This window comes from Macaca thibetana, chromosome 15 (assembly GCF_024542745.1).
Source record: "Macaca thibetana thibetana isolate TM-01 chromosome 15, ASM2454274v1, whole genome shotgun sequence".
Lineage (NCBI taxonomy): Eukaryota > Metazoa > Chordata > Mammalia > Primates > Cercopithecidae > Macaca > Macaca thibetana.
The window spans coordinates 78,654,430-78,673,151 of record NC_065592.1 but is presented as its reverse complement, the minus strand read 5'-3'; the positions used below and the strand labels follow the sequence as shown (position 1 = coordinate 78,673,151).

The following is an 18,722-nucleotide window of genomic DNA, read 5'->3' as shown; positions in this document are numbered from 1 at the left end:
ATTTTGGTGAATAAGAGTACATTATTATTTTTCATTATGCTTTGGCATACCTCCTGGGCCTTTTTCAGTGCCTTTTTTAAAACCCTGTTGAAGTTAAAGTTGTACTGCACTTACAATTTGATATCCTTTTTTAAAAATTATTTATTTATTTTTTGAGACGGGGTTTCACTCTTGTTGCCCAAGCTGGAGTGCAAATGGCACAATCTTGGCTCACTGCAACCTCCGTCTCCTGGGTTCAAGCGATTCTCCTGCCTCAGACTCCTGAGTAGCTGGGATTACAGGTGTGTGCCACCATGCCTGGCTATTTTTTATTTTTTTGTTTTTAGTAAAGACGAGGTTTCTCCATGTTGGTCAGGCTGGTCTCAAACTCCTGACCTCAGGTGATCCACCCACCTCGGCCTCCTAAAGTGCTGGGATTACAGGCATGAGCCACGGCGCCCGGCCTGTTTTTTTTTTTTTTTTTTTTTTTTTTAAATAATGACGTAACAAGCATTTTTTTTTCTTTGAAATACATAATTTTAGACTCTCTTGCATTCTATTACTTGTTCTTTCCACAACTGTTAAACATTTTGGCTGCTTTGAATTATTTATTTTAAGTAATCCTGTCATGAACATCTTGATGATTATCTGTTTCAGCCCAGAGCAGATTAGCAAATGTAAAATCATGCATCAGAGTGTGATTGTTTTTAAGACTCTGGACAAAGTCTTGGTGCCTTTCTTACTGAGCTGAGTGAACCCTTTTCAGTCTCCTAACAGGGAACTTTGTCTTGGTAACTCAGGAACATTATTTATCTATAGTCCTTTATGACTATTGGGGTGATTTTTTTTGGTGTTGTTGAGAGAAAGTCGACTGTATTGACCAGGCTGGACTACAGTGGCATGATCTCAGCTTGCTGCAACCTCCACCTCCTGGGCTCAAGCGATCCTCCCACCTCAGCCGCCCAAGTAGCTTGGGACTACAGGCACACACCACCATGCCTGGCTAAGTTTTGTATTTTTTTGTAGAGTTGGGGTTTCTCCATGTTGCCTAAATTCCCAAGCTCAAGTGATCAGCCTGCCTCAGCCTCCCACAGTGTGGGGATTGCAGATGTGAGCCACTGTGCCCCACCATTGGGGTGATATTAACATCTACTAATTCCATGACCAAAAACAAGTCTACTCCCATCCCACCCTGTTTTGCTCTTGCTTCAAGGGTCTGGGCGATTATATTTCCAAACTGGTTAGGAATTATCAGCAATCAATACTCAATAAGGCTGAGATGAGAGATCTCAGTAGCAAATACGGAGTGCAGATGCTTGTAACACCTGCTTCATGACTGGCTCAGGTTTCTGCAGGCTCTCTTGATAAGTAGGGGCACTACTGTGGTCTAGTAAAGTCTTCAATGACATATATTAAACTTCATAGGAACCTGAACCTGAAAAGGAGCAGCATTTTTCACCTACTGCCCTGCAATGTTGACCCAGTTTTTTAAGTTTTCTTCCCAAATGATTTTGCTATGTTTGATTCCTTTAGGATTGTGATAGCTTTTCGGTAAAATCCTTCCAACCTCAAGTGAGTATTCTAAATCATGACATCATTTTCTTATTGAGGCAAGATAGTCACATTTTTACCTTTATTAATATAAACAGAATTTATTTCAGCTATGGTTAAGATTTCTTTCTCAGCAGTATCCATTAGGTATTCTGGTCAACAGATCAGCTTGAGCAGGTGAAAAAGAAAAACCATAAAACAAAAGACCCTCACTAAATACAATTTTCGTCTGGTCGTGGAAAAAAAAAATCATTAAAAGACATAACCCGTATTCTAGAAGTAGATTTCTTTTTTCTTTTCTTTTCTTTTTTTTTTTTTTTTTTTTTTTTTGAGACCGAGTTTCGCTCTTGTTGCCCAGGCTGGAGGGCAGTGGTGTGATCTCAGCTCACCACAGCCTCTGCCTCCCAGGTTCAAGCGATTCTCCTGCCTTAGCCTTCCTGAGTAGCTGGAATTACAGGCATGCGGCACCACGCCCAGCTCATTTTGTATTTTTAGTAGAGAAGGGGTTTCTCCGTGTTGGTCAGGCTGGTCTCGAACTCCCGACCTCAGATAATCCACCCGCCTCCGCCTCCCAAAGTGCTGGGATTACAGGCGTGAGCCACCGCGCCCGGCCAGAAGTAGATTTCTTAACTAGCATATCAGCCTTCAGCATGTCTCTAAGCTTAAAATATAATCAAAATTAAGCTGACATTTATGTAAAGTTTATAATGTATGCAGTCACCAGTTCAGAGTCATAGTATAGATGTGGAATTACAGTTTTGGTTTGTGGCAGTCATGAGAAAAATGCCTTTTGGTTTGTGGAGGTAATGAGAAAAAAACCGGTTGCCAGATGAAGCATAACGAATTAAATCTCAGTAGCGTGTGTATAATAAGCCATGCATACAGGAGTTCAAACTACCACTTGCTGCACAGTGGTATGTGGCGCTTTTCCATCTCGTGCTCTATGGTATCATGGCCACGTCGCTGTGTCTGTTCACTTCCATGGCGAGGAGAGGTACTTGTCCACAAGCACCTGTGAAATGTAAGACCAGTGAGTGCCTTTAAACTTGTATTTCAGGTTGTACCTCTCCCGCACGTACCCCATGTCTTATCAGAGCCATACTTGCTGGTCTGAGGTAGATCATTATGCAAAATCCATCTGATGTCACAGGCCATCAGTGGTCTTGGGGAGGGGGTCTCATTTTTGTCTGGGAAGTAGTGCACTTTCCAAGTAACAATTTATATTTAGGCCTTAAATTGTGTAAAATGACATAATGGAAAACACCTTGGGATAGGATACACATTTTAACAGAAACAGAACACCTTCTGTAAACACCATGGTACAATTAGACCATTGTTCTGTACTTAAAAAGGAAAAAAGCAACTTTCTGGCCGAGGGTGGGAGGGTGCATAGAAAACTACCACATTTGAAAAGGTATATTAAAAAAGCCCTTGCTCAGCTCAAATTAGAGAAAGAAATGACAAGAATTCAAAACTCTCAGGCTGCTTCAGTTCCTTTTTTGTTTGTTTACTTTTGTTTAACCTATAATTTAGGAAAAAATAAATTAGCAAGTGTTCGTGCTACCCCAATACATTCTGTAGTTGACGTGGAAGCTAGGTACTGCCCAGGACCTCCTGGCTTTGTCTGCCAAAGCTGGCCATCCAAGCCCTTGCTCTGGGAGGGAGGGGGATGAGTTTGATGTCTGTAAGCAATCCCCACCCTGTGGGGAGGAGAGAAACAGTAGCACACATGGAAGAATTAGGTTCTGAGCAATGAGGGGACTGAGAGTAAGTGGAGTTGATACTTAGGAGAATTTCCTCCATTTTTATGGACAATGGGTTCTTGTTCCCGGATGGATAAGGAAATATTTGAAGAAGAGAAAAAACCACAGAGAAGAGAGAGGTAAGGCGTAGAGACCTGGAAATGGGTCATAAAGAGGGGATTGGCCATGAAAGTTGGGGGTACACAGGAGAGACTCTCCTGACTAGAAGGTTGGTGGTACCAGCTGGGTTTTTAGAGAATGAGGACATATCCCGGAGGGCTTTGGAAGCCAGACTCTGAGATACTTCAATGATGATGGAAACAACATAGTCCCATGAAGTCTTCCATAGATAACTTCTGGGTCCTCCTTTGTCCTTTATTCTGTGGAAGAGAAAAGAAAGTGGAATAGGTGTATTAAGTCCAGTGAGCCTTTATTTTTTAAACAGAATAAACGTGTTTATTCCTCATTGTACAGTATTGACCCCAAGTCTGAGAGCATTCAGCTCTCTTTATGAGCATAGAGAACTCGGGACTCGTCTCCTTATGGGGTTTAGAATTTTCCGGGCCTTACTGAAGACAGAGATGTAACACCAAGATTGTTTTAGCCATTTTACCCCTTAGAGCTTTGTTGCACTACTGGTCCAAACTGCTTATTTCTTATTTCACCAGTAACACAGTTGAAATTAAGAGTATGTCCGTCACAGGTGTACAAAGATGTGCCTGTAATCCATCAATAGACAAATGACACCATCTGTTGGCAATGTAGAAGATGACACCATGAAGATGTCATTGAGGGAGGGTCAGGTGTTAAATCCGCAATTACAAAGAGATCTGACTTTTGGGTTGCTGCTAGGTTATAGAGAATGCTAATTTTAAACAAGTTGCTCATAGAAACTGAACAATTCATATCTACAAATTACTGTCATTGCATTTCATATGCACCTTTTCAAACAGGTAAAATGTTTGGGTGTATAAATCTCACAATGGTAGAAAAAACAGACCAGAAATTGTGGCCCTGTGTTGAAGGTGATGGTAAATAAAATAGTTTTTGCCATATACTATTTGGCATAAGTTAGGGAAGTATGAATGCATTTCTCAACCTGGAAGAGATCCTGGAAGAGATGCGAGGGGTAGAGGTGGTTGAGAGGGTGAGAGAACACCTTGGTTCTTGCCACAGTGACCCAAAAATCCAATTCCTGAGTAAAATGCAATCTTCTTAAACCTCTTGTGTTCACCCCTGATTTTCATATTTATGAGGCCCATATGTGTATTAAAAAAATAAAACAACAGTGACCCAGTGTAGCAGAAAAACTAGCCCATCTCTTTGACAGAGGATTTTCGGTTAATTTATGCAGGCCCCTTTGCACTTCAGCATTTTTCCTGCTGGTTGCTAAGCAACCGTTTGAGTTACTGCGCATGCCTTTTTTATGATAACTGTCATTATGATTACTTTTTAATTATACAACTGGGACTATGGATTAAAACAGCATATTGTCACTGATGCTTTGCCACTGCCTTCTAGTATTCTCACAAGCTCCTAGAATCACCTTCTGAAATTTTCATGGCAGGGATTTATGATTATTTTTTGATATTTCTGGCTTCACAAAGGAAGTAGAGATGGCATCATAAGGGGAGTGAGATTTTTGTGAAAAATGACTGTATCACACACCACAAGCTGTTATTGATCTGGGTAGGCCAAATCAGATATTAGGATCTTGAACCTAAATTGTGAATTTCTTTGTGCCTTTAACCACATCTGCTTCCAACAGTAAGTGATGTTAAAAGCTCATATTGCTTTGTAGCCTGTGTTTGAAAATTACAAAAATGCTAAGCATTGGTTGCTGTTAAACCTGCTTTCAAATAAACCTACCATGAATTTGGGGGGGAGGGTATAGCACTAATCCCAGAAACGTGAAGCATCCACACTTGCGAAACATGTTCTTCTTTCACCTAAATTGCTGCACACACATAGAAGGGCAGTTAGGCAAGATGAAGGGGTTCCTCTGGCAAATAATAATAAAGGTATGTGTGGTTTACAGTATGTAAAATACCCTAAAAGGAATAAGACCAAGAAGATGGTCAGTCACTAGGTACATACAAAAGCCTTTCACTTGAATCTCCAGAGTATATTCTAACATATTTTGAGTTACTTTCTAAATACTATGTGAATTTGAAAACAAAGGAGTATGGAAATAAAGTGTTTATATGTATATACACACACACATATATATTTACCAATTCATTCAGAAATGAAATTTTTAGCTAACAAGGATATTTTAAATATTTCTATCAAAATAAAGAGATATATTTGCTCTGAAAGGGAAATCCACAGTAGATTTTCCATATCGTATGTGTGACAGAAGTGGGGACCAAATTGTGTTTTACTGTGATTTTGAAATTAGCACAAGGGACATTAATCTGCAGTGCAGTTGTGGGATTTTTCCTGACTTAAAAAGCTCCATATCTATATGCATGGAATATAATTTGCTTTGTTGACATTTTCTGAAATAAAAATAAAACCTTTCCTCAGTAGTGTTTGATGTGGTTTGTTTTTGTTTGTTTCACCCATCCTACAGTTCAGGGCGACAGCTCAGTGAAGTCTTCATTCAGTTACCTTCAAGGAAAGAATTACCAGAATACTATGAATTAATTAGGAAGCCAGTGGATTTCAAAAAAATAAAGGTAGATATTTTGTTTACCAACTTTATTCTTCAAGTAAATTAAAGGAGCAGTGTAAATTCATTGAAATGGTTGTAGTTGGAGCTGACCACCACTGATGCCCACCCAGGCCTCGCCACAGGAAAGGTTGGGATGTCCTTGTGCTTTTCTGTGAATGTTACTTAATCACGTTGAGAGCTCATGTTATATTGCATTTTATTGAAGACCTTTCAGGCTCCCTGCTCCCCCCGCCCACATTATTGCTCTTCTTATTTCCCGTCATATGCTCCTCGTTGGCAAAAGGAATGACAGTGGGAGGGTGGACTTGGTGAATGGCGCCCCCTGGGGTTGTGCAGTCCCACAGCCCTGGCAGGGCTTTATGCTGTGAAGACAGAGAGAAAATCAGGCTTTGGTAACTGAGTAATGATTGCTGAATTTTCCTCTCCCTCTTTGTTTTCTCCATCTTCTCTAAAATTTCCATTAGGAAAGGATTCGTAATCATAAGTACCGGAGCCTGGGCGACCTGGAGAAGGATGTCATGCTTCTCTGTCACAACGCTCAGACATTCAACCTGGAAGGATCCCAGGTCTGTCTTCAGTTGTCTAAAAGTTCTTAACTGTAAATGTGCCCATGTTCTTTTTAAGTAAAATAATGCATTTTCTACCTTTTGAATCATTGCTAGTGGCAGAAGAAAAATAACTAAAAACCTATGTTCCTTGCCACCTATGTAAGAAAATAGAGGCTTTGACATCTTCAAATTACCTTTGTACCACAGCTGTGCTAGTGCCTACTCACACTTCTCTTCAAAGCCTATATTCTTTTTTTTTTTTTTCTTCCCTTTTTTGAGGCAGAATTTCACTCTGTCTCCCAGGCTGGAGTACAGTGGTGCCTTCTCGGCTCATTGCAACCTCCGCCTCCCGGGTTCAAGCCATTCTTCTGCTCTCGGCCTCCCAAGTACCTGGGATTACAGGCACCCACCACCATGCCTGGCTGATTTTTGTATTTTTAGTAGAGATGGAATTTCACCATGTTGGCCAGGCTGGTCTCGAACTCCTGACCTCAGGTGATCTGCCCACCTCGGCCTCCCAAAGTGCTGGGATTACAGGTGTGCACCACTGTGCTGGGCCTCAAAGCTTATATTCTAATTAGAGGAGGGATTCAAGTAAATCATTGAAGGTAATGCTGAAAGGCTGGCAGTAGCATTTTTGCTTTTTTGGAGATTGTATATTTGATTATATTTACATTTATTTTTCCGATTGTACTCTTGCATCAGGAGCTGAAACTACTAGAATGTAAGACAAAACAAACTATAGGAAAAAAATAAACACTGCCTCTAATTGCTTTTTAATCTTTTTTATCAGCCCAATTGCAATTCTCTTTACTCCCCTTCTCCATAGTTAACAAGTCTAAGAGTATATAAATGATCTGAATTTATTAAAATAACCAAGGGGAGGGCACTTTAATAACACCTCAATTACTGTCACATTTTGTAGGAATTTTTTCCTGTCTGTATGTCTGGCCTGGTGCCTTCAGACCCATGAAGAAGAAAGAAAAAGACAAAGATGTACCCCTCAACCAATGCAATATCAAACCACCTTTAAATTCCTTAAGCCTGCACATCAATTTCAAACAGGAGAATATAGAAATCTTCAGAATGTGCCTTGAACAGACCTAAACAATTTCTAAGTTAATAGCAGTAGTATCTTGACCAAAACAGGAGGTCTTGAAAGCAAGCCTTTTGTTACTCAAGGCATTCTCCAAGGAAAGTTAAGCTGGAAGCCAGGACATAGAAAGTAGAAGAATCAACAAAGAAGGTTTTGTGAATGACAGTTTATTTTAGTCTCTGGATAGATATTTGGATTCTTTATGTCAATATGGCATTATTATGATATACATCCAGTCCTTTTTTCTACAACCTTCCTGTCTGTTTTCAGTCTCACTGTCACAACTGAAATGAGGTGTTAAGTGGCCTCTTGACGGGTTTCTCCCCCGGGCCATCTGGACGCTAGTTTGTCTTTCTCTAGCCACCTTCCTATCCTGTTCATTTACTGCCCCTTTCCCAAGCTTTGAGGTTCCCCAAAGAACGAATTTATCTCTGTAGACTGCTTGCAGAAGTCTAATATAAGTCTTTGGCTTCATCTGCTGCTCCTCAACCTAAACAGCCCCTAGTCCGTTCAGACTGATACCATAATCACCTGCTTCTCCAGTTACATTTCTTTTACTCTTTAAGATCAGAGAGATTCTGTGTACCTTTTACTTCTCAAGATGGAAACATCTTCTTTTTTTTTTGAGATGGAGTCTCACTCTGTTGCCCAGGCTGGAATGCAGTGGTGCCATCTTGACTCACTGCAGCCTCCTCCTCTCAGATTCAAGTGATTCTCCTGCCTCAGCCTCCCGAGAAGCTGGGATTAAGGCATGCACTACCATGTCTGGCTAATTTTTGTATTTTCTTTTAGTAGAGATGGGCTTTCACCATGTTGGCCAGGCTGGTCTTGAACTCCTGACCTCGTGATCAGCCCACCTCAGCCTCCTAAAGTGCTGGGATTACAGGCGTTGAGTACCACACTTGGCCCAGGACAATATCTTAACCAGGAAATTGACATCAATACAACCCCAGATGCATCTCTTGTATTCTTGCCTCCTCATCTTTCTCATTTGTTTTCCTTTTCTAAAAAGCCCCTCTCCTTTCTCACTGCTGAAGGAATTCTTCTCACCTTTAAGATCCAGCTCAACTCTGATGCCTCTGGCAAATTCTGCCCTGATGGTCCCATCCTGTGTCTCTCTCGTGGGTCTTTTGTTCTGCCATAGTCATACTCACTGCCTATATTGTTCATTTGGTGCATACCACAATTTGCCCGGTCACTCTTTTGAACGTGTAGGTCTTCTTTACAATAAAAGGAATATGTTCCTAAAGAGCAGGGCTTGTTTTATTTTCCTTTTAAATTTTTAAAAAATTGTGATAAAAAGACATAACAAAATTTATCATAATCAACAAATCTTTAGAACTTTGTTGTCTTGCAACTCTGAAACGGTGTGCCTATTAATAACTCTTATCTCCTCCTTCCCCCAGCCCCTGGCAACCACCGTGGCACTGTCTGTTTCTATGAATTTGCCTATTTTAGATACTTCATATAAGTAGGATCATAGAGTACTTGTCTTTTTGTGACTGGCTTATGCACTTATGGACTTAGCATAATATTCTCCAGTGTAATCCATGTTACAGGATTTCCTTCCTTTTAAAGACTGAATAGTATTCCATTAAATGCATAGCCCACACCTGCTTATCCACGTACTCGTCGATAGGCCCGTGGGTTGCCTCCACCTCTTGGCTATTGTGAATGCTGCTGCTAGGAACATGGGTGTGCTAATGTCTTTTCAAGACCCCTCTTGTGATTCTTTATATACCCAGAAGTGGGGCTTATGGATCATAGGGTAGTTCTATTTTCAATTTTTTTTTAGGAAAAGGACCATTTTTGAACTTTTATCTTTCAGCACCTACCCAGGGCCATGCTCAGATAGGTGTATCCATTAAAAATAAAGTGTTAATTGGATGAGTATTGGCTGCTAATGATAAACTCAGTAATAAGGAATAGCCCCCACTTGCTAGGGGCTTTGCATTTTAAAGAAGATTGCTTTACCACTGTCTTGCCACAGTATTTGGTAGAACAATCCAAATAAGAAATGTGGTTTTTAAAAATACCGTTTTTGTTGTCCAATATGAGGATATTTTATCTACTCTTCTCCTCTAAGCATCCATGCACTTTTAAATAATTTCAACTGCATTTGGACTTTGTATATGAATTTGTATGTCTGTATTTGGGCGTGGCATTTTGCTCTTGGGTTTTCATGTGGGCATAAAAGCTAACGGTGACATTTCTACTAAGATTCATGTAAAGTAAGCTTGTGTGTTGCATAAGGAGGGGTTCACTGCCATTTTAAATCTTAGGCCCTCAGCTTGCAGTTTTAACTGATACCCCTTTGACTATTTAGATCTATGAAGACTCCATCGTTTTACAGTCAGTGTTTAAGAGTGCCCGGCAGAAAATTGCCAAAGAGGAAGAGAGTGAGGATGAAAGCAATGAAGAGGAGGAGGAGGAAGAGGAGGAAGAGTCAGAGTCGGAGGGTAAGCCCAGACATTCGGGTGCTCTGCATCTTTGCTGCTCCTCACTTGCATAGCTGTCTCCGCAAATGCTCGCAGAAGAGACTTGAGAGTGGGGCAGATCTGGATGGGAGCCCTTAGTCCACTTTGTCCTTGCTGGGCAACCGGGGGCCATGTACTTAACCCTGCTCATGCTCAGTTTTCTCATCTGTAAAACTGAGGTCCTAAAAATGACCTCCAAGCATGTAAAATGTTTAGCATAGGCTGGGCTCTGTAGCAAACACTGTTGGCTTGCTTAGTTTTTTGAGACAGGGGCTTACTCTGTCACTGAGGCTGAAATGCAGTGGCATGATCTTAGCTGACTGCAACCTCCACCTCCCGGGTTCAAGTGATTCTCCTGCCTCAGCCTCCTGAGTAGCTGGGATTACAGGCATGTGCCATGACATCTGGCTAATTTTTATATTTTTAGTAGAGATGGGGTGTCACCATGTTGGCCAGGCTGGTCTCAAGTGATCCACCCACCTTGGCCTCCCAAAGTACTGGGATTACAGGTGCAAGCCACCACACCTGACCTGCAAACACTTTCTGAATGTTGCCTTTGAATACTGCTGTTAATGCCACCTATCTTCTATTCTTTACCATAGTGGTTCTAAAACCTGGAGGGCTTGAAGAGTATGTCAGTGTTTGATCCAGTAGCCTGTGGTGGGGCCTGAGAGTCCACATTTCTGGCAAATTCCCAGGGGAACTGACGATGTTGGGCCAAGGACCACACTTTGAGAATCACAGCTTTAGAAAATAATTGTCAAACTGAGTTGGAACTATGAATTTTGCATAGAATTTTTTTTTTTGCCAGGGGAAGAGGGGTGATGACAGGGTACTGTCTTTATTTAAAATGTTGATATTTTGTGTATCATGGATTTGGGGGGGGGGCATTAATTTGGGTTTTTAAAATATCACCTTTTAGGATATTAGTTGATTACTGGGGTTTGGTACTCCCTTCAATTTTACACCCAAGGTGAGTGCCTCCGTTGTTTTACCCTAGTTCCAGCCCTGACTGATAACCCAAATATTCCAAAGGTTAAGGGTGCTGTCAGAAGTCGAAAATTTCTTATTAGGGCATAGTGGCTCACAACTATAATCCAAGCACTTTGGGAGGCTGAGGTAGAAGGATAACTTGAGGCTAGGAGTTCAAGACCAACCTGGATAACATAGCAAGACCCTATCTCTACAAAAATTTTTATAAAAAGAAATAGCCAAGTGTGGTGGCACATGTCTATAGTCCCAGCTACTCAGGCAGGAGGATCGCTTAGTCTAGGAGTTCAAGGCTGCAGTGAGCAATGATCACACCACTGCCCTCCAGCCTGGGCAACAGAGCAAAACCCTACCAAAAAAACAAATATTTAAAAACTATAAAATTTCTTCTTTCCTATGTGTGTCTTCACCCTGTACTACTCAAAGTAATAAAACCTAGTAGTTATGGGCTACTATAAGCCAGGCCTGGTGTCTCACGCCTGTAATCCCAGCACTTCGGGAGGCTGAGGCGGGTGGATCACTTGAAGTCAGGAGTTTGAGACCAGCCTGATCAACATGGTGAAACTTCATCTTTACTAAAAATACAAAAATTAGCAAGGTGTGGTGGCGGGCACCTGTAGTCCCAGCTACTTGGGAGACTGAGGCAGGACAATCGCTTGAACCCAGAAAGCAGAGGTTGGAGTGAGCTGAGATCATGTCACTGTACTCCAGCCTGGGCAACAGAGTGAGACTCTGTCTCCAAAACAAAAAAGTATAGACATGCTTTTAAAAAATTATTAGGTTTCTAATTACATATTAATACAGATGACTTGGAAAATAGATTTTCAAAGGTAAAAAATGTGTAATTCTGTATCTCAACATACTTGTAATATTTTGAGAAGTTACCTTCAATTTTTTTCTATACATAAATTTGTTTATAAAAACGTAGCACACTGTTTTGTGCCATGATTTTTATACTTATTATGAACACTTTCCATGGCCATGAGGGTTTTTTTACAGCAACATATATTAACATGTATATTATATATTAACATTAAGGAATGTACTAAAACGTGTTAATTATACTCTGTTCATCAGGCTGCTTCCCAATAATGCTGTCCTGAGCATTTTACCCATAGATTATTGAAAAGATGTAAAATGTATGTGATGCATACACATTGCCACAGAGAATGGAGTTTCCATTCTTGCCCTCAACATCCATAAGTGACTCTTTCCCAAGATCCTTTTCTGGTCTCTCAATATCTAGTTAGTGATTCTGCCTTTTATGAATTTAAACTTTCCCAAATTCATGTAGTTATTCCTTTGTTCTAGCATTTGAATACATCTGCATCATCTATCTTAGCTATATTTCATTATTTTAGAGCCAAATTTCTAATCTCTTCAAAGAGCTGCTCTCTTACCCCATCTATCAATTTAATTTCTCAAGCCTTGGTATATTAATTTTCTCTTGCTGCTATAACAAATTACCACAAACTTAGTGGCTTTAATACAACACACACTTATTACCTCATGGTTCTGTGGGTCACAGATTCAGCATGAGTCTCCCTGGACTAAGATCAGTATGTCAGCATCCTGCGTTCCTTTCTGGATGCTCTAGATGGGCATCCCATTTCCTTGTTCATCCTGGTTCTTAGCAGAGTTCAATTTCCTGTGTTTGTAAAAGCAAAGTTCCCACTTGCTTGCTGGCTGCCAGTGGAAGGCTGTTCCCAACAGTGTTCTTTAGCTCATTGCTCCCCCCTCCCCGCACCTCCACCCCTTGCTTCAACTGTAAAGCCAGCAATGACAGGTACAGTCCTTCTCATGTTGTGTCTCCATGAATCTCTCTTCCACTTTTAAGGATGCAGGTGATTAGATCGGGCCCACCTCGATAATCCACAATAATTTCCCCATCTCAAGGTCAGACAATTAACAACCTATAATCCCTTTTGCCATGTAATATAACATATTCAAAGATTCTGGGATTAGGATATGGACATCTTGTGAGGAGACAATATTCTACCCACCACACTTGGTAGCTAGAACTTTTCATAGGTGCATATGGTTGTATCATAAAACCTTAGGAAGCTGTTTACAGGGCTCACCTAATGGTCCAGTTTATTAACCTGCTTGTCCATAGTCTGTCAGGTGGGTGTTTTGGAGAAACATATCCACTGACGCATGCCTGACAGCATTAGAGTGCACCACACTCGAAAGCGCATTTAGATTATGCTCTCAAGGATACATTTTCTTACCCCTGTTGCCCGTCTTCTTCCTGTTCATTTTCTGTACTCCTGTGTCAGGGAGAGCCCACACCTGGATAAATGGACATATTTCACTTTGCCTTTCCACATTGTTTAGAAATGCCCATTCTGGCTGGCTTCTGGCATCTATTTCTTTAGATATCCCACATCTTTCCATTTGCATTAATAGATAGGCTTTTTCATCTCCAGTCTCTTCTTCTTGTCCTAAGTTACCCCACCGAAAGCAAAGGGCCCCACCTCATTGCTTGTTAAGCAGCAGACATTGGGTACAATAGATAGAAGGCTTGGCTAGGAGTACTATTTTGTGTACTAGGATTTGCCAGCCTTTGGCCCGTTTGGGATGGAGGAAAGGCAAATGCTACCACCACACTTGAGTACAAAACAGCACAGCTCTCATCTCTTCTGTTAGCTTATGTTTCTGTGGGAGATTTTAGTTTTGGAAATATTTTGTGGGTCCCTCTACTTCACAAAAGAAGTCTGGAACATTCTCCTCCCCAAGATTCCTTCTGGAACTAGGATTGCCTCTATGACATCTATTTCTAGATGCCTTGAGACCCACCAGACATGGTAGAGTCTAGCAAAGCTGGCTTGAATGAGAGACCCACATTTTCAGTGCCTTCATCATCAAATACCAAAAATGGTATTCGATGGATATCTATCCCAAATAGCTACCGTGGAGCAGATTGTCTTTGATGGTCTTTGTTCCTTGGGAGAGGTACCTATATTTATATTGTACCTTGAACTCTTCCAAGTGTTTTCACTTGTATCCCCAGAATAGTCTTGTGAAGGTGGAAATGGGTGCGATCTTTCTGAAGGCTAATCTGGCAGAGCACTGTTAGAAATTTACCATATGGACATGTCCACCATACCTCCCTCAAATTCTGCCAAGATACATTGAAATAGGTTCACAGCAGCTTTGTTTATACTGGCACACACACACACACAAAAAGCAGGAAACTTCAGCCCTCATCATATGAGACTGATTAAGTAAATTATAGTATAACATACGATGGAAAATTTTCAGGTATTTAGAAGAATTAGACAGGTATGTATGAGCCTTTACCTATAAATATCCCGCATATGTGAGTAAACAGTCAAGTGTAGAATATGGATGTGTATAAAGATCCCTTTGAGATAACTATTTAAAGAATTCAAGTACATATGTGTGTATATACACATACTTGAATTCTTTATATTCTATAAAGACTTTTATAGAATATGTAGAATTATACATACACACAGAGAGAGAAGAATGGACGTACTTGCAGGTATGGACATAAACATTTGTTTTCCTGGAAATAATTACCAGAAAGAGAGTTGTAGGGAGAGAAACTAGGAATGGGGGAAAGGAGGCATTCAAAAGTGTTTTCTTTTTACTTTCCATTTTGTACCTTTATGTTAAAAATGTTGTTGAACTATTTGAATTTTCTTTTTAAGTCAACTGGAGTTATCTACGTAGTAAAATTATTGGCCTTTAAAAAACTATATTTTTAATGTAAAAGTTCTATTAAATGATTGCCCAAACACCTCCACAAAATAGGAAACACTTCCCCTCATTATCCTTGGTCAGCCATTGGGAGACAGGTAAAGGACCCAGCCCCGCTGTCCTCCATGGGACCTCGGTCCCTCTTGTTGCCTGTGACTATATCATTTACCTTCCAAAGGGAGACAGGTTGGCAAGTGGAAGGGATCGCTGACTAGACAGAACCACACAGAACAGGCATAATCCAGGAATGTTCTGGGCACTCCGGGATGTTTGTGTTGTCTGTAGGTTGGTGATAGTCTTATCACCTATACAGATACCTCCCTTGTGATTACTCATTGCTATCTATTTCATTTGCTTTGGTTTTAGCAAAATCAGTCAAGGTGAAAATTAAGCTCAATAAAAAAGATGAGAAAGGCCGGGACAAAGGAAAAGGCAAGAAAAGGCCAAATCGAGGAAAAGCCAAACCTGTAGTGAGCGATTTTGACAGCGATGAGGAGCAGGATGAACGTGTAAGTGTAGCTGACTGGGACTGAAGGCGGAGGCGCCCTCTCCACTGCTCGCTGGCCTCTTGCATTTCCATGCCCCTTCAGCCTTTTCACTTTATTACCTAGGAGTGGAAATGTCAGGATTTAGTGAGATTTCATTATTGAGGGATGTGAATGGAGCGGTATGATTTAGAACAAAGAATTGGGGGCTTTGTTTATTGCTTTTTTAATAGTCTTCAAAAATGAAAAACTACTAAATCAAACTCTCTTTTCCCCCTTTTTAATCTTCCCACATGCTTGCTTATAAATATGGTTTTCCCCATAGCCAGTTAATATTTTATATCCATCACACCCAGCATAGCGCCTGGTACATAGCAGTAGATTAGATAGAAGAATGAGAAAAAGTGATATGACGTCAGAGTTACTGGCTCGAGTTGCTACTTAAGGGACCGTGTAAAAAGTCAAATGACTTTTTTAAGTACCTAGGGGTGTTATTTTTAATATTTGAAAAATGCAGTGAGCATCTATTGAGCCAGGCCTTGTAATATAGGTACCTCACTGTGTGGTAGCATATTAAATACTGATGTCAGCATCATGAGATAGATGTCACTCTCAAAAAACATGTTACAGAAATGGTTAGGTTATGTGTGTTTTGCTACAGATCACGTAGCAGAGGTGGGATGCGGACCCAAGTAGAATAATTCAGTCTAGTGTGCTATGCCTGACTGGGCAGCAAGGTAGAAGAGTGGGCAAGCTCCTAATACCTTGCCTTTTGAAATACCCTTCATTTCATCCATTCACTTTCCAGAAGATGGCTTCCTGGCACCCACATTCTTTGCTTTTTGGAAAGATAAATTTCCCTTTTTGTGTATGTGCTAGTTTGATTTTCCTTCAACACATTACCATTTTGGTAAAATTTCAGAATTATGATCTCACCCCAGCCTTAACCCTTGATGCAAACATTTTCAAATACATTTAAAATACTGTATTTTCTTTAGGAGATATCAAATGCAGGGTATTTTTTTTCTCCCATGAATTTTCTAAAACCTAGGACTGAAAAAGAGAAAGTATTAGCCATAAACCTTTCAAGCTGAAGTGAAAGGGCACAAACACCAGCTTTAGAGGGTGGGCTTTGCTTTGGGGTTTTCAGTAAGAAAAACTTCTCAGCTTCGAGGCTGTCGATGCCTCTTTAATGTGTTTCTGTCCTTCCACGGAAAGAGATTTGGTGGGTTGTTTCCAAAATGTCATTTTTTTCCTAATGGCCTCTTGATGGTTTGTTTTGTTTTATGTATTCTTTTTCTTGCATGTGATGTTACTTCATTTTATCTTATTTTTACTTGTAGGAACAGTCAGAAGGAAGTGGGACGGATGATGAGTGATCAATATGGACGTTTTTCCTTGGTAGAACTGAATTCCTTCCTCCCCTGTCTCATTTCTACCCAGTGAGTTCATTTTGTCATATAGGCACTGGGTTGTTTCTATATCATCATCGTCTATAAACTAGCTTTAGGATAGTGCCAGACAAACATATGATATCATGGTGTAAAAAAAAAAACACACATACACAAATATTTGTAACATATTGTGACCAAATGGGCCTCAAAGATTGAAACAAACAAAAAAGCTTTTGATGGAAAATATGTGGGTGGATAGTATATTTCTATGGGTGGGTCTAATTTGGTAACGGTTTGATTGTGCCTGGTTTTATCACCTGTTCAGATGAGAAGATTTTTGTCTTTTGTAGCACTGATAACCAGGAGAAGCCATTAAAAGCCACTGGTTATTTTATTTTTCATCAGGCAATTTTCAAGGTTTTTATTTGTTCGGTATTGTTTTTTTACACTGTGGTACATATAAGCAACTTTAATAGGTGATAAATGTACAGTAGTTAGATTTCACCTGCATATACATTTTTCCATTTTATGCTCTATGATCTGAACAAAAGCTTTTTGAATTGTATAAGATTTATGTCTACTGTAAACATTGCTTAATTTTTTTGCTCTTGATTTTTAAAAAAGTTTTGTTGAAAGCGCTATTGAATATTGCAATCTATATAGTGTATTGGATGGCTTCTTTTGTCACCCTGATCTCCTATGTTACCAATGTGTATCGTCTCCTTCTCCCTAAAGTGTACTTAATCTTTGCTTTCTTTGCACAATGTCTTTGGTTGCAAGTCATAAGCCTGAGGCAAATAAAATTCCAGTAATTTCGAAGAATGTGGTGTTGGTGCTTTCCTAATAAAGAGATAATTTAGCTCGACAAATGCAGCCTGTTTCTTTGAATTCTAGAGGATTGACACCCTTGTGCCTGAAGTGGCAGTTTTCTGTAGAGGGTTGGGCAGGCTCTTGCTACAGAACACTTGATAGGGAAAAAGAGAGCTTGAGAGAGCCAGTCTCCTTGGTGTGGTCCAACTGTGTCACCAGGGGCACCTGTTGCAACTATGACTTTAAACTATTAAACAGCAGAAGAGATGCTGCCATGGGCCAAGCCATATGAAGTCCCTGCCCAGCCTTAAATTCTGTTTCTTAGTTGGAAAATCTATATTGCTATTTATGTCTTTTGATTTTGAAAGATTTCAGAAATATTCCATTGAAAGACTGGTTCAGTGAACACCTATATACCCTCCACCTGAGATTCAACAATAATATTTCATCCTTACCCTGTTTTAATAAACCATCGGAAAATAAGTTGCCGTCGTTATGATACTTTGCACCTAATATTTCAGCACAAATCTAAGAATAAGGGTATCTCATAGCCAACCACAGTCCTATAGCATACCAAAAGGAATAAACAATAGTTCCCTGATATCTAAGAGACAAGCCATAGTCGCATTTTCCCAGATGTCCTAACATTATCTTCTATTTGTTTGGTTTCAGCCAGGATCTTTTCAAGGCTCACACTTTGTGTTTGATTGTAACATTTCTCAATATCTTTTTTAAAGTTCTCAAAAAAAAAAAAAAAAAAAAGCACAAAGATGGGCACATTCTTTAAGAAGCTGGTGATGATAGGATCAAAATGGGAGTGTTTTCCTTCAACACTACTGGATTGATGAAAGCTTCCTTTTTTAGAATTATCTAAGGAGAACTCCAAGATCTTTGCTTTTATATATATTTGCCAATGCTGTATCCTGCTTTGAATCTTGAAGGAAATTTGATCCACACAGAGTACAGTCCTCCTGAGAAACCTCTTTGTCTCTCTAAATAGCAATTCATGTATTAATTTCCAGTTAGTCCGAGCATTCAGGAGGAGGAGTTTCCCTTCTTGGTTGGTTTCTCGGACTTGCTAACCGCAATAGGATTGGAGACTTCCACAGAAGAGTATATCCATATTAGTTCCTCATACTGAGATGATTTGGTATCAGTTCAAAGAAAACATTCGTCTTTCCCTGCTTCTATTTCTATATTTTCTATATTTTTGTGCTCTTTGCAATCTCTCCTTGGCTTCAGAAGCA

The 18,722-nt window shown here is 40.1% G+C and overlaps 1 protein-coding gene and 1 long non-coding RNA gene across 2 annotated transcripts in view; one reads left to right on the top strand and one right to left on the bottom strand.

The window, feature by feature from the left end:
* Positions 1–17,534, top strand: part of SMARCA2 (SWI/SNF related, matrix associated, actin dependent regulator of chromatin, subfamily a, member 2) — a 182,204-nt gene extending 164,670 nt beyond the window's left edge. The window contains 5 exon segments of the mRNA XM_050761733.1: positions 5,848–5,953; positions 6,414–6,515; positions 9,920–10,052; positions 15,153–15,295; positions 16,615–17,534. Of these exon segments, the coding sequence (XP_050617690.1) occupies positions 5,848–5,953; positions 6,414–6,515; positions 9,920–10,052; positions 15,153–15,295; positions 16,615–16,650 (520 nt within the window). The 3' untranslated portion in view covers positions 16,651–17,534.
* Positions 1,864–13,989, bottom strand: LOC126937908 (uncharacterized). The gene is made up of 4 exons (XR_007719895.1): positions 13,292–13,989; positions 12,567–12,708; positions 5,142–5,229; positions 1,864–3,652 (listed from the first exon to the last, which is right to left on the bottom strand). It is a non-coding gene; the product is annotated as an uncharacterized LOC126937908 (long non-coding RNA).
* Positions 17,535–18,722: the final 1,188 nt, after the last annotated feature.